Genomic DNA, 27,936 nt, shown 5'->3' with positions numbered 1-27,936 from the left:
TCTGTGGTTCTCTGAACCCCCTCCCAGTTATAAATACAACCTTCAAGAAAAAGATTGACCAATACTAAGATAGATAGAGCAGGCAAGGATTAGTTTGTGTTTCTCTTATAAGTGATTTAACTTTTCTGCTTTATGTAGGCAAGAGTATTCTTTCTACCATTCCCCTAAGCACTGATTCTTTGATGGAAGCTGTATGCTGAACTCAGAAAGGTGACATGATCTGAGGTGAATCTAAGCACCCACTTGTGTTACCATGTGCTAGCTTCCTGGACTGTGTATGGGAAGGTAGAACAGAACAGTGTGTGTGCAACTCAGTTGTTATTCAGTCAGCTGTGTCTGACTCTTCAGGGTTCTATTTGGGTTTTTTTTTTGGTAAAGATGCTGGAGTAGTTGGCCTTTTTTTTTTTTTTTTTTTTTTCATTTTGCAGATGAAGAAACTATCATCACACATAATAAACATCCGAAGTCAGATTTTTAAAAAACAATTTTTTTTGGTGAGGCAATTAGAGTTAATTGACTTGCTCAAAGTTACACTGCTGGGAAGTGTTAAGTGTCACAGGACATATTTGAACTCAGGTCTCCAGGATCAGTACTCTATCCACTGTATCATCTAGCTGCCTTTGAGGTTAGATTTGAATTCAGGAAGATTATGAGTTTTCCTGAATTCAGGTCTAGCACTCTATCTGCTGTGCCACCTAGCTGCCCAAAGGCAGACAGAAAATCTATGTGTTCTCAGAGTTTAAAAGGTGGAAAGGAGATCCCTTCTTTTCCTTAACTTGGATTCCATTCTATTAGCATTTTCCCAGAATGAAAGAATATGAATACAGTAATATGCTGTGGTTTTAGGTTAAAGCAACAATTTGCATTTCCTGTTCATATTCACCTGCAGTCCACTATTGACTCCTGGATCTTTTTAGCCTTGCTTATTTATACAAAGCCAGTCGCTATATAGTTTTAATTCTCTGTGTATATGTCTTTGAACTAATTCCTTTTTATATTTATTCTCTTTACTTTTACTTCAGACTTCACCTACCTTTCTTTCTGAAGTTAATCCTATACTTATACTAGCCCATCACTCTCATACCAATGGATCTAACATTGAGCCTAAGATTTCTCCTTTGGAGACATTACAAAGGGATGAATTTTCTGAAGAAGGGCAGTAGATTCTTGGCTTCTAGTCCTCCAGGCCATTTGGAGCATGATTTAGCCTCCATGTTAATCTGTGCTCCCTACCACATGGGGTTAGCAGACAACTAGCTTCAAAATATTGAGTGGGACTTCTTTGATGAACATGGTTCAAAAGAAGTGCTCATGTAGAAATAGAAACTGGCAGAGAGACAATGAATTTTTTGGTTCTTTAGTGAGATTCCTTCCCACTCCTATAATAACCTTTGGTTGGGGGTGCTGAATCAATCTATGGCAAATGCACCAGACAATTTAAAACCAATCAACATACCATTTGTAGTGTCAATCACTGCTCCATCTAACTTAGAGAGAAATTCAAAGGTAGAATTATAGAAGATATGGTGAAAGCATGTAACTTGTCCTTATATAAAGTCACATCTTATAATTTTGGAAAATTGGTAGATTACCAGTAGGAGCCTCATGCCTGTTCTTAACAAGAATTTTATATCCAGAAAAGATCCTGGGAGATGAAGACAGGTCATTGAGACTTCCTTTCTTACCAGGCAAGCTAATGAAATATATAGTTAAGGCATTTATTTGTACATTTCAACCTACTGAGGAAAGGGCTGCTTCAAAAAGAAATCATTCCTGATTAATTTACTAGAATTTTCTAAAGGGATAAAATCAGCAAGTGGAAAAAATGAATTAATTTGAGATGGAAGAGAAGAACAGAAAGCACCTTTTGGTCACGGAGAGGGAAAACCCAGAAAATCTTGGATAGAGATAAATGGTCACTTCTCTGGTCAGAGAAGATGAGATGGACAGGGGGATCCTCCAGAGAGTACATGGTGGCATCTCTGAACTTACAGATGAGATAACGGCAGTAAAGAATAATGTGAACCTTAAAAATGCTGTAGAAATGTTAGGTATTATTATTATCATTGAGCTCTTCCAAGTGATAAAATGACTAGCTGAAGAATATAAACTGCAGAAAAGCCTCATGAGGCTGTGAATGAAAGGATGGTAGACTGTGTGCTATGGAAGGAAAGTAATAGTTAGGGGGGAAAGGGGAGATTATTACAATTGTGTTTTGAATGGGCTCTGAACTGTCAATTCTAATTCTGAAATGGGACCTAGGAGTAATGGTAGACAACTCTCTGGAGACATTAGCCCAATGTTCAGATTTAGTCAGAAAGATCAACACATCCCTTAGATGTCCATGGGAAGGTCATTGAGAACAAAACAGAAAACATTTCACCTGTTCTGCTGTACATGTGAGAGTCAAACTGATCTCATTTGTGTTGTATAGTGTATACATCTCACTACTGTATTTGAAAGAATAATTATAACAGCCGATGTTTCTTAGTACTTCAGGAGTTGCAATGCATTTTATATATCCATTAACTCATTTGAGTCTTACAACGATCCTTTGAAGTAAGTGCTACAGGTCTCAGGATTCCCGTTTTAGATATGGGAAAATTGAGGCTTATAATAGTGAAAATGACTTGATAAAGGTGATGTAGATAATAAGTGCCATAAGCAGGATTTGAATTTATGTCCTTTTATTTCAAATCCAGAACTTCTTTCTGTTTCCCCATGCTGCCATCCCAAGGCTATAGTTTGCTGAATGGTATGGTAAGGACAAACTTAGATTAACCCTTGAAATGCTAAGATGATGACAAATTGGAGTATTGCCACAGCTGGCTTCAGTGAAGGGCTCAGAGCTGCTGCTGGGGTAGGGTAGGATAGAGCGTGGACTAGTGACTCAGAGAGGCAGCGGTTGGGAAGGAGAAGGTGGCTGCTAAAAAAGACCTCCCCACACACAATCAGCCCTGTCATTGGGACTGGCTGCCTGGCAACAGCACCCACTCCTCTGGTTCTACCACCCACCACCCCCTACCACCCGCCAGGCTACAGTTTGCCCTTTAGTGATCTCTTTCTCCTTCAAGGATGCCCTTGATGTTGATCAGCATCCTGGTTTCACCCAGATACAAAATGTTGGTGGGGAAGGGAGGGAGAAGACAAATGGCATTCTGTGATCGACCTCAGGCTCTACATCCTTCTAAGGATGGTCCCAGATGAAAAGAAGGTGAATTTGGACCAAAAAAGTACTAATTCTGGCAGCCATGGTAAATATACAGAAGTTATTGACTAAGTTATTATGAATCATTAAAGGAAACTAGAGTGATTGGGGGAAATCCCTACCATTCTGGGAGGAAGTCATACCTTTTTGTATTATGTCCTTTGGTGCCACAATCAGAGACAATCTTTTGAGTGAGATCTAATTTCTCTCTCTACCCCCTCCCATACTCCCAACATTTCTGATGCACACTGGGCTTGATCTGAGATGATCCCATGTATGTACTGGACTTCTGTTTGTGGTGTTTTTTTTTTCTTCCCCCAAAGAAATGGATTTTGGTCTCAAAGACTTCTAGAGGAAGGGATTTTAGTTCACCTAGCCCCTTTCTCCCATTTTACAGTGAAAGGAGCTCAAACATCAAGGGTTTAAGTGACTTGCTGAAAGTGATATAGGTAGTTAGTGGCCAAGTCAGGATTCAAACTCAAACTGAGTGAATTGTGACTCTTGAACCCATTATAAAATTCTGGAACTGATTGGGGAGAGTGAGAGATGTTCTATACTGGACCACTTTAACATCTTCAAGAGGCATCCCAAAATAATAGAAAAGCACTGGATGGGGTGGGAAGGAGGAAGAAATGAGGGAGGGATGAAAGGAAGAAGAAATGAAGAAAGGAAGGAAGGGAAGGAGGAAAGAAAGAAAAGGAAGAAGAAAGGGGAAGAAGGAAAGAAAAAAGAAGGGAAGAACAAAAGAAAAAAGGAAGGAAAGAAAGAGCAAAGGAAGAAGGAAAAGGAGGGAGTGAGGGAAGAAATTAAGAAAGGAAGGAGAGAGAAAAGAAGGAAAGGAAGTGAAGAATGAAGAAGGGAGGGAAAAGTAAAAGAGGGAAGGAATAAAGAAAGGAAAAGAAAGAGGGAGGGAAGAAAGAAGGGAAGCAAGGATAAAAGAAGGAATGAAGGAAGAAAGGAGGAAGGAAAGATTAATGCCTACTATGTGCTAGGTGTTATGCTAAATGTTTTATAAACATCAATTTTAATTCTTACAACAATCCTTGGCGATAGATGCTATTGCTGTCCCATTTTCTAGGTGAGAACACTTGGGCTGGGTTTAAGTGACTTGCTCAGGGTCACACTGCTAGTAAATGTCCAAGAATGCTTTGCCTTCCAGTCTTCCTAACTCAAGTTCCAATGTTCTATCTTCTGCACCACCTTGCTATCTAAAGGGAATTGACTTTTCTAGTTTAGACTCTGTCCCTAACCTCCTGCATGCCTTTGGGTAAAGCCATTTAAATCTTATTTTATAAATAAGAAGGTTGGACTAGATCCTGGAATCATTCCCCCTCTACACACACACCTAAATATTATCCAATTATCTTGTAATTCTGTATTTATTTTGTTTAGACTCATACACGTGTTGTTTCATCTGATAGAAAGTAAGCATCTTGAGACCAGATTGTTGTTTTTGTTTTTGTTTTGGGGGAGGGGGAGTACACTGCTTGAGTGTAGCATAAAACTTGGCAAATAGTAGGTATGTAATCAAATTTTTTTTGATCAGTTGATAGATATGCAATAGAATGTGAGATCAGGCATCAGAGGACTGGGGGGGGGGGGGGATGTTTGAAACCTTCCTTTGTCACCTTGGACAAGTCACCTTACCCAGACACAATTTATTCATGTATAAAGTGAGGTGGTTGTGTTTAAATAGTTCTTGAAGTCTGTTTGGATCTATTCCTTTGCATCTGTTTCTTCATTACTTTCTATGTATTTGTGCCTCCTAAGGCCCACACTCAAATGATCTATCCTATTTGTCTCATATGACTTTAGAAAAATTCTTTGGTTATCCCCAGGGACTGCAGACTCTCCCCCTCTCCTGCAGATCCTTCCTCCCACCTTGTCCTTTTAAGTCTAGAGCTGAGATTGCCCTTCTGCCCCAGTACCCTGGGGCTCAGCAGCTGCTGTGGCTATATTTTGGCTCCTAAATGAGAGGAGCAATGGGGTTGAAACCACAGGCCTGGAAGCTGGCACACAGTGATTACTTCTAATAGTTTTATTACCATCAACAATGTGGTTATTGCTGCCACCAGCTCCCTGACAGCAGCTCTCCGCCCAAATGCTGGTGGCCGAGGGGCCTGGTCTACTGTGGCCACACAGCCTGGGAAGTCCAATAAGGCTTACTAATTGTGTCTGGGTTTTTCTCTTGTCTGCACCATTTTATCTAATAAGAATGTTAGAGCTGAAAAGGACTTCCAAGATGATTTAGCCCAACCCATTTATTTCTCAGATGAGAAGACAAAAGCCCAGCAAGGGAAGTGGTTAAGAATTATTGAATCTTAGATTTAGAATTGTAAGTGACCTCCAAGTCTATCAAGTTCAACTCCTCATCTTGCAAATGAGGAAACCGAGGCTGAGAGAAGTTAAAAAACTCGTTCAGGGTCACACAACTAATAAATATCTGAGCCCTGGGCTTACTGACTCTAGGATTGCCCCATCTGCCACTTAACTTGCGCAGTGCCATAAAATTAAATGGTAATTGAGCTGTGTGACTAAAAAACCAGGCCTCCTAATATCTAACCTAGGGCATTAAATACTAGGCAACCCTCACTTCACATTCCCTTAGTCACTTAGCTCCTTAGCAACTCTAATTCAATTCAACAATCACTTAGTCATTTAGTAATATATTTATTGTTGTTCAGTCAACTTTTCATGACTCCATCTGGGGTTTTCTTTGCAAAGAGACTGGAGTAGTTTGTCATTTTCTTCTTTAGGAAGGAAAATTCATTTTACAGATAAGGAAACTGAGGCAAACAGGGTTAAAAGATTTACCCAGGGTGGTCATACAGCTAGTAATTATCTAAGGCCAGATTTAAACTCAGAACAATGATTAGTCTTCTTGACTCCAAGCCCTTTACTCTATCATTTGTAGCACCTAACTGCCCATTCATTTATTAAGCATCAGCTATAAGCCTGGCACTGTGCTGGGTGGGACAAAGCAAGTTACAAAAGTAAAAAAATAAAAATAAGACAGTCCCTAGCCTGAGGAAACTTAAGATAATTGGCTGGAAGGTCTAGGAAATGTTTGCAGAGGGAAAGGACAATTGGTTCTTTGAAATCAGCCTGGAAGCTCTGTCTCAGGAATAGAGTAAAGGGAGCCAGAGGGAAAAAGTGATTGATAGGCACCAGGAGTGTTGGAGATGTGATATATTCCCATGAGAGTTGGCAGGAGTCACATAATAGGAGCGACTTGGAATCAGTCATAGACTGTTGGAGCTGGAGAGGGCCTTTGAGGTCATTTAAACCTGAGCTGGCTGAGTTTACCCGTATACATAGCCACTCTTCTGCTTGAACCAGATGTAGTAGGAAGAACCCTGGGAAGGAAGCAGGAAAGAGGTGAGATAGAGGACTAATATGGAACCTGAACCCTATGGCTTTTGTCTCTTCAATGCTAGGAGTTCCACCTAAACTAAATTAATGTTGTGCTGTTCTAGCCCCTAGGGATAACTAGGTGGGTGACATTGGGCAAGTCATTTTCCATCTCTGGGCTACAGTTTCAGTGAATTTAGGAGGTTGGACTAGATCCCTGAAGGGCCTTTCCTGTTTTAATTTTTATTGAGTCTTGCCACTGGCCTCTTTGCTTTTGATCTGGAAAGTGCTGAGTTTCTCCTGTAATTTGCAAATAGACAGAGAATCCTGCTGATTTTTCTGTCTTATCAACCTTTCTTTGGATTCCAGTCTGATAAATAAGGTGGATGATTAAACTGGGTCATGACTACAATTTTTGGTCAGAGATAAAGTATGATTCCAAAAGAAGATAATGTGGTTAAGAAGGCAGAACAGGGACTCGAGATTCAGAGAGACTGAGTTTAAAATCCATCTCTAAAGCTTACTACCAAGTTCTCCTGGAATTCAATTTGCCCACTGAAAAAATGAGAGGATTAGATGAAGTAGTATCCTGTGATTGGCCACAGGTTTTGAGACCCTTTCCAGCTCTAATTCTATAATTGTATGACTTTTCATGAAGTGTTATGACTCAGGATTGGGATACATTTAAATATTGCCTTAGACTCTTACTAAATTTATAACCAGGCAAATCACTTTAACTTGAGCCTTAGTTTCTTCATATGTAAAATGGGGATAATAATAATAGCACCCATCTGACAGGGTTATTGTGAAGATCAAGTGAGATGATTGATACATAAGTGTGAGCTCTTAGGCTCCCAAAGTAGCCTTAGTTACAAGTGTGGAATCTCTAAAATAAGGCCCAAGCCTCTTAGATGACTACGTTGGAAGGGAGAACATTTGTTTCTACAAATATGCACATTGAGACTAGAACTTGTTTTCTTGCTCCCACCAGGAGCCCCCTCAGTCATATACCCCTGATCCACTTTGTCTTGCCCAGCTTCAGCTGGGCAAATGCAGACTTTATTTTTTGCTACTATCCTTGCTATGGCTGTTGGCCCAAGGTTCATCTCCAACTCCACTTATTATATCTGGATGGCAACTCTTGCTGAGGGAGTCCAAATGAAGGGACTGATTTCTTTTTTGTGAAAGAGCAAATATGTACTAAGCTGCTATTTGTCTCAATCAGGTTTGGCAGGGAGGGAAGTGAGAAGGAAAAGGCAAAGAAAGGGAAAGAAGAAGAGAGGTTGCTGAAGGTTCTTTGAGGAATGGAGCCAGCCCTCTAAGGTAAAATCTTAAGACTTTTTGACAAGACAAGGACTTTCTACAGTTATAAGCTCTGTAGAACCACAAGGGAAGGATAAATCCCCTCAGTGACCACTAGGGGCTAGAACTCAGAAAGACCAACTAATCCATGAATCAGCAAACATTTATTATATGCCAGGCACTATGCTAAGTGCTGGGGATACCAAGAGGAAAAAAACCCAACAACACTTTCAAAAAAAAACACCACCCCCAACCCCTGCCCTCAAGAGCTTACAATTTAATAAAATTAGATCTAGGATTATAAACAATCATTTAATGGTATCAGATCTTCTAAAAGAGACCAGATTATAAACTTATTGAGATGGTGGTGTATCAGCTAATCAACAATCATTTATTAAAGCATTGTGCTAGAGATATAAAAGCAAAAAAAACACTCCTTCACCTCAAAGACCTTAAACAAGTAGAGAGTTTTCTCCTGAATACAACGTAAGGTCTTGAATATACATTTTGTGTGTGTATATATATATATATATATATATATATATATATATATATATATAATATATATATTATTCAAGAGTGGCTAGATGGCTCAATATATTGAGCACTGGGCCTAAAGCCAGTTAGATCTGAATTCAAATCTGTGACCCTGGACAAGTAATTTAATCTTGTTTACCTCCGTTTCCTCATCTGTAAAAATAATTAGAGAAGGAAATATCAAACAACTTCAGTGTCTTTGCCAGGAAAAGTTACTTTTTTGAAGATAAAAAGTATCTTTGCCAGGAAAACCTTAAATGGAGTCATAAAGAGTCAGACATGACTGAAATAAGTGAATGATAATAAATATATGTGTGTGTTCACACATACATATACATATTTATATCTACATACATATGTGTACACATGCATATACACATAAAGTAAAGGCAAAGGAATTTCATGATGGGAAGCAGTAACAAGAAAATCTTCCTGTTTCTGAGCCTAGAAGGAATGAACCCAGAGATTCTAAGAGATAGGAATAAGGAATGAGAACATTCTAGAAATGGAAAAAGCCTAAGATAGGAGATAAAATGTAGTGTCTAAAGAAACAGCAAGAAAGCTAGACAGGCTGTAGAGTGCATGAAAGAATGTAATGTGTAAAAACCCTGGAAAGAGAGGTTGTGTCAGACTATGAAGGGCTTTTTGAATGTCAAACAGAGAACTTTGTGTTTTATATGAGAGGTGATAGAGAATTACTAGAACTTTTTAAGCAGGGCAGTGAGGTCAGGTTTATGCTTTGGCAGCTGTCCAGAGGATGGATTAGAAAGTGAAAAGATGAAGTAGGGGAGACCATTTAGTAGGCTGCTGCCATTGTCCAGGTAAGAGGTGACCAGAGTCTGAACTAAGTTGTGGCTATGTGAATGCAGAAAGGGGATAGATTTGAGAGATATCATGGTGATAGAATTGACATAATTGCCCAACTGATTGATTATTTCTGGCAGGGAAACTTGACAAGAGAGGATGAAGAGCTACAAATGATTTTGAGGCTATGTACTTGGGGGACTGGAAGAATATTTATATTACATTAGTAAACTACTTATGGCCCAGGACAGTTTTGTTTTAGTCTTTGTTATCCTCAGCTCCTAATAGAGTTCCTAGCACATTGCTCAGTTATTTTTCACTCATATCCAACTCTCCATGACCCCAGTTGAGGGGTCTTTTTTGGCCAAGATACTGAAGTAGTCTGCCATTTCATCTTCCCCTCATTTTACAGATGAAGAAACTGAGGCAAACAGTGACTTTCCCAGCATAACACAGCTAATAAGTGACTGAGGAACTCAAGAAGATGAGTATTCCTGACTCTAGGCCTGGTATTCTATCTATTTTATTTTATTTTATTTTTTTCCTTTTTTCTGAGGCTGGGGTTAAGTGGCTTGCCCAGGATCACACAGCTAGGAAGTGTTAAGTGTCTGAGGCCAGATTTGAACTTGGGTCCTCCTGAACTCAGGGCTGGTGCTCTATCCACTGTGCCAACTAGCTGCACCTTGCTGCCACTCCTAGCACATAGGAAACAACAGATAAATTCTTGCTGACTAATTACTGATGGGAGTACTATTGACATCAATAGGGATTTTAGAAAGAGAAGATTCTTGGTCAGATATATAAGTTGGATCAGATGAGCCATAGGGCCACATATATAAAATTGGAAGGTATCATTAGGATATCCCAGTCTATTCCTTTTATTTATTAGAAAAAGGAAACTGAAGCTTAATGAGGGTAACTGTTAGGTAATGATTTAACATTAAAACTAAACCATCAGAGCTTTGAGCTGGGCTGTCTCTTCTTTATAGATCATTTAGTTCAAACTTCATTGTAAAGATGAGGAGACAGAGACCCAGAAAGTGTATACAAATTAGAACAGGGAGTAAATGGCAAATCTTGGATTTGAACTCAGGTCCACTGATTCCAAATTTAGTACCTGTACTTCCTTTGAGGTCAGTCACACACACACACACACACACACACACACACACACACACACACACTCATCTATTCCCTCTTCAGCAGAGCCAGAATTCTAAGATTCAGGGAAGTAAGGAAGGAGAGTTTGACAAAATATGTCATCCATGTGCAAGGAGATACTGTGGCCATTTTGTGTGATATGCATGTGACTTGAGTTTTTCTGGTTGTCACTCTTGTAGTAATGGTAATGGAGGGTGTCTTTCTTAGCAGCTAGCAATGGAAGTTCTGCTACAAGTGTCCTGGTGGAGGGGGAACCATTAATGTTCCCTGGTTTTTTTTAAGTTTTGCACAGACATGAACAGTGAATCATAAAGGCTGAGTGTACATCAACAAAATTTACTGATCTAATGTAATAAAACAAGACAACTAATTCTGTACATATTGAATGATATACATAATTGCTATTTTGTTGCCTAATAATTAGGTACCAGTGGTAAGTATTTCATATCAGTGACAATGATTAGTAATATTGTTTCACAATCAAAGCCAAGATTTTACTATTTTTCTTTTCTCATTTTGTTAGTTCTCCAGTGTCTATAGTTAGCATCAAACCTGACCACATTACTTGCTACCATGTACCATTTAATCCTCATATTTATATACATATTGACATTCATAAGGAATATAGGAAATGAAACAGTGGATCTGAAATCAGAAAACCCTGGCTCTAGTCCTTCCTCTGCTATTTACTTGCTGTATGATTTTGGGAAAATCACTTAGTTTTTCTGGGCCTCCATCTCCTCAATTTTAAAATGAAGTTGAACTAAATGATGTATAAAGAGGCGACAGCCCAGCTCAAAACTCTGATGGTTTAATTTTCATGTTAAATCACTACCTAACAGCTACTTTATCCTTCATTCCTATTTCCATAAGCCAGGATGAAGGTTTCTTATACTTGCTTCATGTCTTCCTAGAAGCCCCATGCCCCTCCTACACCGCCTTCTCACATCTGAGGAGTCCTGGAATGGCACATCCAGCTGCTGCCTGCTCCCATCCCTGAGTTGTTTGCCAGATGAAAATGAAGAGCTGAGGGAGTGTGGATGTCCTGCTGGGGAAGGAAGGGTGTGAAACAATACAGTCACCACACTGTGGAGGTGGGGTGAGAGAGAAGTAGACATGAGATGGGAGTGGAGGGGAAGGAAGGGAACACAGTGAGAGTGGGCTCTGATTTCCTAGCATGTGTGAACATCCCGGGATACGTGAGAGGCATGCATTTAGGGTTAGAAAACAGGAGCCCTGATTGGTCTCTAGAAAGGAAATAAGAGTGAGAGAGGGGGCTCTGAGAATAAATAGACCTGTTTTCAGTCTGGGCAAGCTCCAGACTTCATGACCACAATTAGGAGAAATCCATGACCATAGTTAATTCAGCTCTCCATCCTAGCTGCTCCCTCCAAGTGGCTCTCTGGTAGTCAATCACTGCTAAGTACTCTTTAGAGCTCATCTTCTCCAGGGGATAGTGAAGGGAGAGACTTGAATCAAGAGACTAATTAGGAAACTGGTGCAATCATGCAGGTAAAAAGTGATGAGGGGTTGAACTAGGATGGTTGAGGGAGTTGGTTAGGTGAGAATGTAAGAGTTGTAGTAGTGGTACAATTGACAAGATTTGGTAACTGATTGGCTTGGAAGAGGAAGTTGGAGAAGGCAGTTTTGTTAACTGCACTAAAGATTCTGATGATAAAGGGGATTTATAGGGTATATGGCCCAAGATGCATCTGGGGAATAGGCAGCACACTAAGATAGGACAAAAAAGGCCCGGGAAGATGAAGCTAGACCCCAGAATCAGCTTTCTGAAGACTGTTCCATCTTGCTGAGGACTGGTTCTTTCTCTAGCTGTGCCTGTTTCCTTTCAGAATGTCTTGTGTAAAACACACACGCATACACACATACACACACACACACACACACACACACACGACATAAGAATACACAAGACACAGAATGGCTTGTGTAAAAATTCTGTACATTTGCCTCTTCCTGATATGTATGATATCAGACTTTGGATTGGTGATCCAAAAGGTGATATGACCTCTTGCAGGTAACCTTAATTCCATGACATGTGGGCAATGGAAATTCTGACATCTGCAGCACTAGAGTTAAGAAAGTAGGGTGAGTAATGTTGGAAATGGAAGGACTTGTAAGGGAAAAAATACTCATGCCAAGGGACAATCATGGGCAGACAGGACAGAATAATAGATTTAAAGTTAGGCTGGACATAGTCAGAACCTTCCCATCAGCCCTCCTCCTCACCAATCCCTTGCACCACCCCATTTCCTCATCTGTAAATGAAGGTCTTGGAATACAAGGTTTTTGGTATTCCTTCCTGTACTTGAACTATGACTCCTCATTTTAGAAATGAGAAAATGGAGATTCTGAACAATGAAATTATTTGCCTAAGGTCACATGAATGGTCTAGGACAGAACAGAGTTTTGAATCCAGGACCCCTAATTCCAGCAAGGCAGACACACTCTGGCAGGAAGGTCTCTGGGACTCTACTTGTTTGGTGGAGGGAGCTGGGGTAAGGGATAAGGGGAGAACATAAGATGAAGTGATGTTTAGACTACACCCTACCAAAGGTGTCTTCTCTGTCTCAGGAGTTGGCTTGGAGGACTTCCTCTACATTACTCTATAGCTCCTGTGAAAAATATTAACATAATAATTATACACTTTGATATTTATATAAATTGACATTTATATATGGTGAATAAGATTACTTTATTTGAAGATTTGGAGATTACTTTACATACATGATTGCAATCATAAAACGTTGTTGGTTCCATGGCCACCATCACTCTGGTCTTAGGATGGGGATTAGGGAGAGGGGTAAAGCATAGGACTGGAAGCAAAGTGTTGTGTACTTAATCTTGGCTTTGCCAACAATTTGACCTCCCATTTTTTTGCCCTAATCTTTTATAATTCTGTAATTCCATTTGATTGGTGACATGGCAGCCAGGTAAGAACAGCTTTATTTCCCCTACTTTGCCTCCTGAAGTCACCTGAGGACACAGAAGTCATCCCAGACTCACACAAGGGAGGCATCTGGGGTATATATTTATGTGGGGGGGTGTCCCTGAGGAAAACTTTAGTACCAGACTCTTCTAGAAATATTGTCACAGAGGGAATATGATAAATTGATGGTCACCCAACTGAATGGTACTAAAAGTCTTCATTATTGCACAACTATATACAGATATAGCAGATCTTGAAATGTTGAAATGAAGAAATGTTGAAGCAGAAACTTGAACTGTTCAGTGGAAACCCTTTTTTAGGGTCAGGGTGATTCAGTATGTAGGGCCCTGGATTTAAAGTCAGAAAACCTAGGTTCCTAGCTTGCCTTTGCTACTTGTGAGACAGTTGTGAGACAGCTGATCTGTAAAAGTAAGTAAGGAGAGTCCAGTAAGACTGGACAAGATTACTGCTGTGTCCATGACCCTTTGATCATAACTAGGGGATCCATCAAAGTTTCATCCATGCCCTAAGATTGGTGTTAAAAATATTCCACTCAGCTGGGGCCTTGATGGGCCCATCAAGTTCCCTAATGACTTCAACTTCATGACAGTACCTGCTCTTGGGTCCTCAGAGGTCTTTGATAAATGGTGTTGTGTTGACCCTTGATAATAGAAGAGGGCATCCTACCAGTTCCTGACCAAGGAAAAAATGGCTGCCATGTTTTTGTTTGTTCTTTAACAAACTTTTTTTTTTAATTTTGTAGACAAACTGGAGATGCTGAAAAGGGTGATGCTAATATCTGGAAGTTGTGAACGAGATGCATGCTTTTGGAGCAATTTAAATTAGGGAGCCTTAATGGCAGCAGTCCAGCTGAGGAGGGGGAGCCATAATTTTACTTTGAGCCCATCTTTCTAGTTTTTATTGTGAGGTGTGATGGTGAAGGTCAGGAAAAGGCCGCACTAGAACAGATGCTGATGAGCACTAGGGGCTTTGAAGGGTTATGACAAGGAAATGCAGCCCTAGAAGGGAGAGGATGGTTTAGTCAGAAGATTCCAAACTGAGAAAGATTTCACTCTGATGCATCCACGATCCCACTGATGTGGTCATCCACTCCCACAAAGCTATTACAATCTATTCATACCTTCTGACCCCATGCCATTCTTTTCTACCTTGTCTCCTAAAACCTGAATTATATCATAGGATAGGCTTAAAGCTAAAAGTTCTAATTCAACTCCTTTCTTAAGAAAAAAAAAAAAAAAGTTTCCAATCATACACAAAGGCAATTTTCTTGTTTATTTAATTTTTTTTTCTTTTTTTGCTGAGGCAATTTGGATTAAGTGACTTGCCCAGGGTCACACAGCCTAACTAGAAGGTTAAATGTCTGAGCCTAAATTTAACTCAGATCCTGATTTCAGGGCTAGTGCTCTATCCACTATACCACCTAGCTGCCCCATAAAGACAATTTTTAACATTCAATTTTTTAAAATTTTGAATTCCAAATTTTTCCCCTCCCATGCTAAAATCCCCACTCCCTGGGATTTGATACATTTGAGTAATTTGATATAGTCAACCCCTTTGTTTTACAGATGAGGAAACCAAGGCTCATGGTGTTGCTGAGATTTGAGCCTTGGTCTTCTAACTCCAAATCCAGTACTCCTTCCACTGTATTATCTTCCAGTAGGATTCCAAAGGGGATAAACATGTTTGCCAGCCTCACTCCAGAGAATAATATGTAGTGCATAAAGCCTTACAAAGTCTCACTCCACCTCTACCCCCACTAGAGGCCTTGCGAGCTGTGTTCTAGTAAACAAAGATCTGGCTTTTTAAAGCCAAAAAGACCTCGGAAAAGGCCCACTTTAGATAAATACTGACAGTTTTAAGAAGGACCAGACTTTTAACTTCCCAGAGCCCCCAGGCAACTCATTAAGACTTTCTTTGGTACAAATCTAGTACCCCAACTCTAAGGTGGGGAAGTAGATAGAGCCCTGGGCCTGAAGTTAGGAAGACCTAAGTTCAAATATGGCCTCAGACATTTACTAGCTGTGTGGTCTTGAGCAAATGACTTCACCCTATTTGCCTCAGTTTCCTCATCTGTAAAATGAGCTGGGAAATTGCAAACTATTCCAGTATCTATGCAAGAAAACCCCAAATGAACTTGTGAAGAGTTGGACATGTTTTAAAAATGATTGAATGACAGTAAGTGCTATTGTTCTTATTTTACAAATGAAGAAAGTAAGGCCCAAGTGAAGTAATTTGCCCATGACCACACAGGTAGTAGACAGCTACTACCTGTATTTATATTCAAATCAGTAAAGTAGTTTTCATTCCACATGCCTCTCTGCCCACAAAACATACACATCCCTTCCCTATACCCAGGATCACTATAAAGCAGCTCCATTTTACAGAGCATAACCCTGACTACCAGTAGGGACAGGCAAGCACCCCTTCTTTTCAGGGCCCTATTTATTGACCTTCCTCAACTTTCTTGAGCATTTTCTTGGTGTTTAGGGCTATGTTCTCCTAATCATTCAGGACTTAACTCTAGCATAAGAGCTATTAGGTCTAGTAAAAGCTTCCTCTCCCGTCTCTAGTCCAGGGATGCTTAATTTGGGGTCCATAATTTGTTTTTTCTTTTAAAAAAATTTAATAACTATATTTTACTATAATTGCCTTGGTAATCTTTTGCATTTTATTTTATACCTTTAAAAACATTATTTTGGGGTCATAAGCTTTCTCAAATTGCCAAAGGGTTCATGACACCAAAAAAAGGATAAGAACCCTGGCTACAAGCTGAGACAACTTGTTTTAACATCCCCTAGGGTCAAGGAGGAAGTTTAGCTGAAGGCTATTATCTCTGGCCTAGTATCCCCCTCAAGGAACTTTAAAAAAGTCTTATCCTTTAAAGTTGATTCTGGGCCCCCTTCCGAACTCCCATCATGAAATGAGAAAGCTGAGATCACTAATTTGGCAATTGATAACAGATCAATAGGGTTAGCTGTTTAATATGGGTCAGTTTCCTCATCTATAAAATGAAGGAATTGAATTAAGAGGCCTCTGTAGTCCTTTCTAACTCAAGATCTAAGATACTGTGATCTCTGAATTGTTAGTTATGATCAGGAAAGGATCAACCCAGGAGCCATTGTGGACTGTGCCTTGAAGACAATAGCTCCTTGTACTGCTGGGAAAGGAAATAGAAAACCTGTCCTGGGGGGGGGGGGAGGGAGTGGAGCAGGATTATGGGGAGAGACCATGGTGTGTCCACAACTGGATTACTGCCAGAAAGTCTTAATAGAACTGGGTATATCTAGAGAAGGGCACTACAAACTTTAGGGATACTAAAAAACATAAAAATAAACATTATTGACAAAATTGGGAACCACATCCCCAACCCCAAAAAAGATTTCATCTATATCTTTGTTAGGGCTGTAGAAAGTTTTCCTTATTCATATCAATAGCCTTAATTTGACCAAAATTATCCATACCCTAATCAAATTATTCACATCCAAAATAACAATGCCCTACCACCCCATTCAACTCCTCTTTTCATACCCTATTCACCATTCAATACTCATTCAAAGCCCCAACTATAATACTCTATTGGCATTTGTTATAATACTCCATTGGCATTTTGGACTGTTGTAAATAGTTTGGGCCTGAGTTGCCCAAGAAAACTTAGTCTAAATCTTCTGTGTATGCCATGGATTACTTTGGCAGTCTGGCAAAGCTTAGAGGAACCTTCTTAGAATAATATTTTTAAATGCATAAAGTAAAATACAAAAGGAAACATTATATTTTAGCAAAAGTGAAACTTTTTCTTGTTCAAATTCACTGGTCCCCTGAAATTTATCTGTGATCCTTTTGGGGAAGGAGTGCCTGGTCTAAAGAGACTTATTCTACCTCATGAATGTGGAGAAAGAAAATCAACTCCGTGGATGGCAGAGTAAATGGATTTTTATTGGGTGATTATTAATTTTTCTTTTCTTAACACCTAAGGAATTGTATGTTACACTAGAAATTGGCTAGGACATGGGATCAGTTTGGTGCTATTAACCATCCAGTTGAAGAGGACAACCTTATTTTATTGTTAAGAGCTAACTATCTAGCCTTCTTTGTGTAGGCAGAGTTTCTAGCTCTATGGTAAATAAAAGTAAAATATTATACATGGCTCCTGCCCTCAATGAGCTTTTAACCTACTTGGGGAAAGAAGATTAATGCATAAAAATTAGTTAATTTGGGGGCAGCTAGGTGGCTCAGTGGATAGAGCATCAGCCCTGAATTCAGGAGGACTGGAGTTCAAATGTGGTCTCAGACACTTAACACTCCCTAGCTATGTGACCCTGGGCAAGTCACTTAATCCCGGCCTCAGGGGGAGGAAAAACAGTTAATTTTCCAACTATGTAACATAGACTATGTGTGATTTAGAAATTCCAAGAAGCGTGAGATTTCAGTTGGGCAACTCTTTTCTGACATTTTGGGGTGAGTGGTGACGTGTAGGAAAGACTTATTGGCAAGAGAGTTAGCGCTGGTGTGGTTGAGACTGGTGACTTGAGTCACAGTAGTACTCCAGTTAATAAAGATGTTGATGATCAGAGAATCAGCAAACATTAAGCACTTACATTTATTAGGATACAAAAACTAAAACTAAACCATCTCTCCCTTCTAGGAGTTTGCATTGAATTTTGAGGGTAGGGATGGGATATAGCTTGTTCATAGCTAAATCCATACAGAATATAAAGAATGAATACTCAGTGATGTGGGCAGAAGTACTAACAAGGAGACTGGTTAGGATAAAGAAAAGTCTTTAAAGGAAGAAGCTTCAGCTTTGAGCTGAAGATTAAAGGAAGAGAGAGGTTCTGGGAGTCAGAAATGAAATGAGATTCTCCAACTCTAACAAAGATGAGGCTAAAACCTTTAGGGCCTTCATTAAAGGATGTACAGGAAAGAGAAGAGGGTAACAATGATGGAAAGGCACCTGTTTCTTTTAGGCAGAGGATCATTAAGTGACCTGTATCCAAGGTGCAGGAGAGGTGGTTTAGAGTAACAGTCACACAGTTAGTTCAATTTACAGAAGATATAAACATTTTAAACCAAGGCTGTCAGGATTTGCAGCAGTCTCTATAGAGAAATTGGAAAGGAGAGAATCAAGCCAAAGCCTGATGCTTGATGGTGCAAGAGAATAAAAAAGGAGGGAGGGAGAAGAGTACCCTTCACACCCTTCATAATTTCCTTTAGCTTTTCTTAACTTTCACAGCTTCTTCTCTACTCCCAAGTTTCATTGTTATGTCTGATACTTTTGCTTTAGAATCATTTGCTTTTTTCTATCTCCTTTTTCATTTCTTGTACATGGAAGGAGAATCATGGTGACATGATTTAGTTGAACCTGCCCATTTTCCATTTTAGGAAATTGATCCCCAGAAAGGTAAACTAACTTACCTAGGATCACACAGATGGTTAAGTGCCAGACAGATAAGAAATATGAAAGTCAAGGTATTCTGACCAGTTAGGTCTCTTTTTGTAGACATTTTCCTTTAATAAGAAACAACTCAGCTCTCTCCTTTCTGAGTCAGGCTTGGCTAGGAAGGAGGTAAGAGGGAGGACACAGAAAGGAAAAGTTGTGGAGGAAGAGAAGCTTCTATTGAATGTTTTTTTTGGGAAATGGGACTTGCTTTCCTGAGACAGAGGGACAAAAAACATTCCATAGTAATAAACTCTACAGGACCCAGTGAGGAGGGAGAGGGAGTGGGTACCCTTTAAAGCCCTCTAGAGTGTGCTATTCTAGGAGACTGGCCATTTGGAATGCTTATTTGGGACATGATGAGGACTACCTTAGGCCTTCAAACAGAGACTAGATTACAGCTTGTTGGGGTATATTGTAGAAAGACTTCTTTTCATTTTCATCATCAACAGTAATAATAAGCTTAGAATTTCTGAATTGCCTTAAGTAGATAGACTATCTCAGTGAAATCCCATATCCACTCTGTGGGATAGAGGTATATTACAGGTATTGTCTCCCTTTTAGAGATAAGGAAATAGCCTCAGATAGCTATTATTAAAAAATGTTTGATGAATATTTTTGTAAATAAAGTTGTGATTTAATTTATCTCCTATTGACCATCATAGATATGTTGTTTTAAATTTAATTTTAGAGTTTTGTAGTGTTTTATTTTGTGTAATAAGTTTTCATCACATATCTTATTTTTGTAATCCAGAATCTTGGAATGTATACTGTATAATTGTATCAATAAATGTGATTGATATATTAAAAAAAAAAGAAGAAGAAATAGCTTTAGAGAGATGAAGTAATTCACTTAAGGTCACAGAGTTAACTAGTATCAGTACCAGAATTCTGCCTTAGTCTTCCTGACTTCAGATCTAACACTCTATCTACTTCATCACATTAACCCTTGTTAAGCTACTAGTTGACTTCTTCCATCTCTGTCCTTATAGATATTCTAAATAGTTCCAGGTTTTTTTTCCCTTTCAATTCTGATCTTGCCCACTTTCCCAAAACTATTTGGTAAAAGTGAAATCTCTTATTCATCTCCTATGTTTTCCTTGTTTTCTTCAAATAAACTTCTAGATAGATATGGAAGTTTTCCAATCCAAGATGATTCTTTTGGGATGGGTAAGAAAAGAAGATAAGGTGGAGGCCCATCAATTAGAGATTGGCTGAATAAATTATGGTATATGAATATTATGGAATATTATTATCATTAAGAAATGACCAACAGGATGATTTCAGAAAGGCCTGGAGAGACTTACGTGAACTGATGCTGAGTGAAATGAGCAGGACCAAGAGATCATTATATATTTTAACAACAATATTATATGATGCTCAATTCTGATGGATGTGGCCCTCTTCAACAATGAGATGAACCAAATCAGTTCCAATAGAGCAGTAATGAACTGAACCAGCTACACCCAGCGAAAGAACTCTAGGAGATGACTATGAACCACTACATAGAATTCCCAATCCCTCCATTTTTGTCCACCTACATTTTGGATTTCCTTCACAGGCTAATGGTACACTATTTCAAAGTCCAATTCTTTTTGTACAGCAAAACAACTGTTTGGACATGTATACTAATATTGTATTCAATTTATACTTTATCATATTGAACATGTATTGGTCTACCTGCCATTTGGGAGAGGGGGGAAGGAGGAGAAAAAATAGAACAAAAGATTTGGCAATTGTCAATGTTGTAAAATTACCAATGCATATATCTGGTAAATAAAAACTATTAAAATAAAAAAAAAGAAAAGAAGATAAGGGTACTGTTGATTTTAAGAAACTGTTGAAAATCAATGAAGATTTAGCATCATACCCCTTCTGAAAAGTTGGGACTCCTGTAACTAGCCTAAGAATTTCTATTTCTATACTTTTTTTCTAGTCAGTGCAGGCTGCTTCTGAAAAAAAAGGATGTATCTCATCCTCTTGATTTGACCAGGTAGAATTCTACTTCATATTTGAACTTTTCATCTTTGTCTTCAGGGCTCTGATCTCCATTCCTCTGCTTCTGGACTTGCCCATATCTGCCTATATCTCTCCTTTGTTTCTGGTTATGAAAAACCATAACTACGTGTTGCTTGAGCTTCTTGTTCTTTTTTTTTTAATGAAAATCCCAAAACATAAAACATCTTTCCCATTTCCAGTGAATGAACTGATTCCTTCCCTTCGGTGAATCAGGGACTGACTGGGTCCTGTGAGAAGAGAAACTTAGCTACCCTGGGTAGCTCCTTATGGAAAATAGTGAGCCTGAGCCATTCTATGGAGGAATCTTGTTTTAGGTTTTCCATGGAATTGTAGGTAGAAGGAGAAAAAGAAAAGAGGTAGAGGACTGAGGGAGATGAAATAGGAGAGAATAGGAGAGAAAACAGAACAAGAAGAATGAGGGGGGAGGGAGTGTGGGTGTATACTGGTGCTAACTTCATTTCCTGCCCAAAAGCTCTCAGCAGCTTCCACTTTCCTTCTTTCTATCTGAGTAATTTCCCCTTCACTCTGCATTAAAAGGCCCTGGAGAAAGAGGTGAGCACTCCAGAACCCACCACCATCTCCCAACTCTCCTTCTCTTGGCTGAAATGGAGTGGGGGAACAATGGGACTGTGAGAGCCCTTTGACATCATCTGATTCTAAGATTTAGGGTCAAAATTAGGAGGGACTTCACATGCTTATAGTCCAACCTTTCATTTTGCACATGAGGAAACAGAGGCCCAGAGAGGTTAAGGCACCTATCCAAAGTCACACAGATATTTATTAGATATTGAGGAAGATTAAATCCTAGATGTCTCATCCTAAATCTGTCACAATAAGCTGTATTTTTGTTCTGGGCAGTGTGATAGGAAAAGCAAGTCGAAACAGTTGGAATGCTTCCCCACATGAAGTCATGGCACAAGCTACTAGGATAATCTGATAACACTTAAGAATAACAGAAGGACCTCAACTCCTCTGTACATCTATTTGTCTATATGTGTATGAGTATAAATGTACAAGTGTGCATGTATACATGTGGGGGATGGGATGGAGAGTCTAGACAGGGTGTTACCTAAGTCCTAATATGACATTGGTTCATTATAATATAAGCTGGAATGCGAAAATAAGAGAAAGATATTAATATCTTGCGTCAATTCATACTCTTTCTTGTCTGTTCTCTAGGTCTTGTTTTTTTTAGCCCAAAAGGATTGGGTCTGGATAGACTGGGATTGTTTGGGGCAGAGTTTTCCCTAATTGAGGATAGCCAGTGAACATCCACATGGTCTCTTGTCCTGCCTCAGTCTCCCCAGTTCATTCTCAGTGTCAGGGACTCTGAACAGATGGAGTAGATTTGGAAATTGTTTCAGGTGTTTGAGTCTTCATTAGGCACATTTGTACACACAATCAGGCCCAGATTTGGGGTCTCATCATGGGGCTGCCCTGCTGACTGATTTACTCTGGAGTGGGTTATGTGAAATAGCATTCTCTTTGTTACATCCTGTGACTGGCTTACTTCCTCCAGAAGGGCAGGAGGCAAACTAGAGGTGGAGGGTATGTGTGGGGGTGGATATGTGGGTAGGTGTATGAGTTCATGGGCCTGATCATAGAAAGGGGAAGGGCTAATATGGGGGGCTAGAATGAAAAGAGGTCAGAAAGATCCATCAAGGGGTTTAGCTGGCTCTGAAAGGAAGGGAGGAGTGGGAAAAGAACTGGGCAAAAGGATCTTAAGAATTCCCCATAGCAATTGGATTTGGGTGGAATTTGTCACCGTGTGGGAGGGGAAAGAAAAGAGCAGAAGGAGAGAGAAGAGAGGAGGCAAGTGCAGCAGCTGGAAGGCTCTGGAAGCAGCCTGCCTGGGTTGTGCCCACAGCAACAGGCCCCAGGGAACAGAGCCAAAGGCCTCAGAGCGGCAGGTGGGCAGGGCAACGCTGGCATGCCTGAAAGGCAGGAAGCTTCTTGGAGCTGGGGAGGTGGAAGGGAAAGCCATGTCTGTGGAGTAGTCAGTTTTTTCCCAAAATCATTGTGAAAGGAAGTCAGGGGGACTTCCTGCCTGGGCTTGGGGGATGGGGGAGGGTGATCAGACTGAAGAAGGGTAAAATGAGGTCATGAGTGTAAAGTGAGCTAGAAGAGCTGGCAAATGTGAGTATTAGGAAAAGTCGGAACCAGGAATGGGAACTTGGAATCTAATAGTAAATCTGAAGGCACCAAATGAGGGTCTCAAGAGACAGGCTCCTCCATGAGATTGGGGAAGTAATTTAGGATCCCAATGAACCCTATTGTCCCCTGCTGACCCCTCTGCCTCTCCTCTGGCAGGTGGAGCCGCTTGGATCCCAATCCTACAGACGGACTGAATCTTACCAGAGACTTGACGCTGGGATTTGTGGATTTGCATGTGTATGCTTTTTTTTTCTTTTTTTTAAAGTTTAAAATTTTGTTTAAAAAAAAAAATTATCCAAAGCCAACAAATCCAGCTTACCCCTTCCCGGCCGGCCTCCTACCTCTCAGATAGCCCACGATGCCCTCCAGCGGTGCCACCACCGTGGACAGCAGCAGCTCCAGCCTGGAGAGGGACGAGGACCGCAAGGTAGGCAGCTGCTGTGGGCCAACCGAAGGGTGCACTGGGGGACATGATTGGGGGAGGGCGGAGGAGGGGTCTATATGGAGTACACAAGAAAACTAACCAGATGCTTGATGGGTCCCTACATAGATGCTTCCTGCTCTATTGCTCATCATTGCTGCTCAATCCTCCCTGCTTTCCTCCCTCCCCAGCTGCTTGGCTGTCTCCCTAAAGGTATAGGGGAAAGAATAACTGGATTTTGGCAAGATTGGTGAGCTCTACTGAACTGAAGAATCCGTGGGCTATCCTGGGGGACGAACTGAAGAAGCCATGCTTAACCCTCATGTTCCGATGCAGTGGAAGACCATTAGACCTGGTTTCTAATTTTGGCTCCAGTTATGTGATACTGAGAAAATTGTTTAATTTCACTTAGCTAGTTTCTTATCTGTAAGATGGAAACAATTATACCTGTTGCTGTGAGGATGCAATGTAGTAATGGATGTGCTTTGAAAAACTGTAAATGACTATACAAGTGTGATATTATGAATATAAAGCAGGTGGTAAGATGGTTTTTCAAAAAGATTAAAAAGTTGTCTCAGCCACATAGGGAAGGGATACTGGACTTCAGGGGTGGAAGTCCTATGCTCCTAAGCAGGAGAAATCGAGATCTATGGTAGAACCAGGAATTCTACTCTTTGGAATAATTCTTGACTCTTCTTTCTGAAATCCTACTCCAAAGCCCATCACTAGATGTGCATTCACTGACCTGCAGAGGCTCTACACAGGGAGCAGTCTCAAGATCTCTCATCACCCATGTCAGGTTCTGCCTCCCCTTGCAGAAGCACACACACTTTCATGACATGTGAGCTCAAAATTGGCTTTGACAGCAATATTGGAGCCACCCACAGAAAAGACAAGACACAGAGAACGTGCAAGAATATGGTAGCACATCACCAAAATACATACATACACACATACAACTGCCAGAAAAACCCCAGGTGCACAAATGGAGATCTCAATATGTTGAAGCAGAGGAGACCCTCCTTCAGATAATCTGTTCCCATCAAATTGAGTCCAAGGTGACAGTGTTAGGCAGAAGTGCTTGGGGAAGCCTGAAGAATTGGGATGAATGGTGAAGAAGAAACTGGGGACAGGAGAAAACCAAGAGGAAATGAAAAGTGACAGGTCAGAGATAGTAGTTAATGTAAAGAAAAGCACAGGAGGACAAAAACAGTCAAACAAAAGAGCATGATGCCTGCCTTATTATGGATATCATTGCTGCTGTTGGCTGATTGAATGACATGGGTGCTCGTGTGCATGTGTGCAGGGATGGGGGGAGTTATTTCTTTCTGGACTCACATTTAAGCAGAATTCTTTCCTTCCCTCCTCCACATTCATTTACTGGAAGAAGAGAATCACACAATCCTAGATTAAAACTGGCAACCCACAATCATAGATTTAGAACTGGAAGTCATCCTGTCCAAATCTTCCATTTGTAAGTAAGGTCCAGAAAGTGATTTGTCCAAAGTCACACTTTTTTTTTTCAGCACAATGGTAGAGTCAAGGCAGACTATGGAGCACTTCCTTTTAGAGAGGTTTCCAAAGGCTTAACAAGGGCAAGGTCAGCAGGGCCAGAAGTGTCCATAGCAGATTAGGGATTCTGAGAAAGGATGAGCTCAGGTTGCTTAGAAATGGAGGGGAGAAGAAAGATGAGCAATAGAGAACATGATACCCTATATTTGAACAGTGCCTTACGTATTACAAAGCATCCTCTTATACAGGCATGTCCGATGCTGTCTGGACCAATATCATTTCATTATGTCATTAATATATTATAACTGAACTCCATTCCAATGTCACAAATCTCTACAACAATTTAGTTACATTTATGACCTGTTCCTGTGGAACTCACTGCCCTCATAAACAGTTTTTCACATAGAGAAATCAGTTAATGACATTAGATGAGATGTGCTTTTGTATGATTTTGTTTGAGGCTTGAAAACATCATAGAGGTCAATAGAATAGGTATAATTAAGCCAGCTTTACAGTCACAGTATCATAGCGGTTATAGCTAACTTGGAGGCAAGCCTTATCTCTGACATATATTGTCTATGTGACCCTGGGCAAGCCTTTTAATCTCAGTGCCCTAAATTACCAATAGGTACTGGATCTACCTTGGTAAACAGAGTTTCTTCACTAGTACTTCTGTACACTGATGAAATCACAGGTCTAGTATAAAATAAAATTACTTGCTATTTAGAGGGTTATGTGGATGCCAAGATTATATGGCTAGCAAATATAGCTAAGCCAGGCTTTGGAGTCTGAATCTTGATCTTGTGATCCCTAGTCCAGTGTTGTGATTCTGCATCTGGCGAAAGAACAGGAAGGAAGGAAAGACCAACAGAAGGAAGGGGTAGATAGAGAGCGGAAGTGACAGCTCAAAGTGAGAAAAGGGAAAGGGCTCAAGTGAGAAGAGAGGGGAGGACAATGGCAAAGAGCCAAGAGTTGAGAGAGATTGGTTTTAAGAGGGAGGTTTAACACATCCTTGTTGGAGAAAGCTGCCAACCTTGTGAAGCAAAGAATGTCCAGGGGGGAAGGATAATGGAGGAACTCCAATTAGGGAGAATGAGAAAAGGGAGTAGAGTGGAAGTCATAGTTTGAAGATTAGGAGGGGCTCCATGTCTAGATCTCATCTATGCACCTGACCTCAAAAAGGCAAGTATCCATCCCAACCTCAAAGACAATAGGTTGGAGATTTCTAAGCCAGTCCCTGCTTTTGTCTCTATTTATGTGACTTTGGACAGGATCCTCAATAGACCTGTTTCTTTACATATTAAAAGAATATTGGACTAGATGGCCCTACAGACCTAGATCTAGGATTCTATGAATCTGAGTTGTGTTTCCCAGACTTTACAATTCAGATGTTCCTCTGAAGACCCTAGATGGATAGCTTCTGTCGCACCTTAAGGTGCATTGCTTATGTCTCCTCTGGTGTAGCCGGAGACAAGTTCATCCTCCATTTGTTATCATTCAGGCTAAGTCAGTGTACAGAGCTTTAGACTTGAGTCAAAAGACCTGGATTTGAATCTAGAATTTCACTTCTCTATCAAGTCCAACCTATGTCAAAGAAAAATTCCCCACTATAGCACACTTATGTGACAAGAAGTCATCCTGCCTTTGAAGACCATTAGTGAGGGGAAACCTGTGGACAGACTCTGTCGGCCATGTGATGTTAGGGAAGTTATTGAACCTTTTTTAGCCTCCGTTTCCCTATTTATAAAATAGCGTAATATCACAGGGCTGGCAGGAGAATTAGAACATTACACTCACAAAACCATACAATTCTATGGTCATGTTAGGCAGTCTCCTGGTAACTTTGCCTCTGTTGTGAGTCCAGGGGAGCCGTTTTTACTGGTAACTCCAGAAGTACATGGAAATTTCCCAAATTATTGACACAGAATGGGAGACCCTGATTTATCCCCTTAAGATCTGGGACTACCCCAGGACTAGGTGTCTATAATTGGGAGGCATCACATATCCAGCACCAATTCTGTTTCTTTAGTACTTGGGCCAGGCTTAGTGACTTTAACTAATCTAGCATGAGTATGTTGGATACACAATCATGTGTGAGGCAATCTTCCAAGCCACAGGTCTCTGGGGATCTGTGACTGACCCAGCCTTCTCTTTTCTGAACTCTTCCCCCACCCCCTCTCTGTGAGAATTCATACACTCCCTTTTGCTTCCCAGCTCTGTATAGTCCACCCTAGTCTGCCTCCAATCTCCGCCAGCCCATTCTTCAGGCACCCTCAGACATCTCTGCCTCACAGTATCTCCTGACTCAGCAGGATAGGAACATAATATCTGGTGACATCTCCTCTCGTCTGTGTATCTCTTTGTGCTTGTCCCCACTTAGCAACAAAACTAGAAAGTCCTTTATGAATCTACTCCAGCTTCAACAATCTTTTCCCTACTCTGACAAAAAAAAAAGTCAAATTTTACCTATTAAAACAGTTGTGATATTATTCTCTGAAAGCTTTGATCCTTTTACTATGAGTATATCCAATTGGACTTAAAACAAAATGAATACCTATGTGGGTATGCTAAAGTGAGATTTATTTTGGGGGGGGCAAGCTAAATAGTGCAGTTGATAGAACACCTGAGTTCAAATGCGGTTTCACATACTTACTATGTGATCCTGGGCAAGTCACAACTCTAATTGCCTCCAATTTTTTTTTTTCTTTTATGAGGGGAGGGGGATTTTTTCTGACATTAAAAAAAAAAAAAATGTATGTTTAGGGGCACTAGATGGCGCAGTGGATAGAGTACTGGCTTTGGAGCCAGGAGAAACAGTTCAAATCTGGCCTCAGACATATTACAGTCATTAGCTAAGCAAGTCACTTAACCCCAATTGCCTTACCAAAACAAACCAACAACAACAAAAAAAGTACATTTATAAAAGTAATATGATACAACACAGTGTCACATCGCTAGGGAGCTCACCCCTGTAGCAGAAAGACTGCTTCAAGCCCTGCCTTTGACATATTAACTGAGTGACCCTGGAGCAGTCATTTAACCTTATGGTATCCCAAAAAACTCTC

At 40.3% G+C, this 27,936-nt stretch overlaps 1 protein-coding gene across 6 annotated transcripts in view; it reads left to right on the top strand.

Moving 5' to 3' along the window:
• DNMT3A (DNA methyltransferase 3 alpha) overlaps nt 1–27,936 on the top strand; it is a 142,645-nt gene that overhangs the window by 9,316 nt on the left and 105,393 nt on the right. For 2 of the 6 annotated variants that reach the window (XM_074300064.1, XM_074300059.1), the window contains exon 2: nt 23,095–23,365. In XM_074300064.1, the coding sequence (XP_074156165.1) occupies nt 23,297–23,365 (69 nt within the window). In that variant the 5' untranslated portion in view covers nt 23,095–23,296. Of the gene's footprint in view, nt 1–430; nt 7,883–11,277; nt 11,458–22,431; nt 22,695–23,094; nt 23,366–27,936 lie in introns of those variants that run through there. The other 4 variants (XM_074300063.1, XM_074300060.1, XM_074300062.1 and 1 more) reach the window with 4 other exon arrangements.

Source organism: Sminthopsis crassicaudata, chromosome 3 (genome assembly GCF_048593235.1).
Source record: "Sminthopsis crassicaudata isolate SCR6 chromosome 3, ASM4859323v1, whole genome shotgun sequence".
Lineage (NCBI taxonomy): Eukaryota > Metazoa > Chordata > Mammalia > Dasyuromorphia > Dasyuridae > Sminthopsis > Sminthopsis crassicaudata.
Note: the sequence above shows the minus strand (reverse complement) of the source record. Positions and strands in the feature narration are given on the sequence as shown.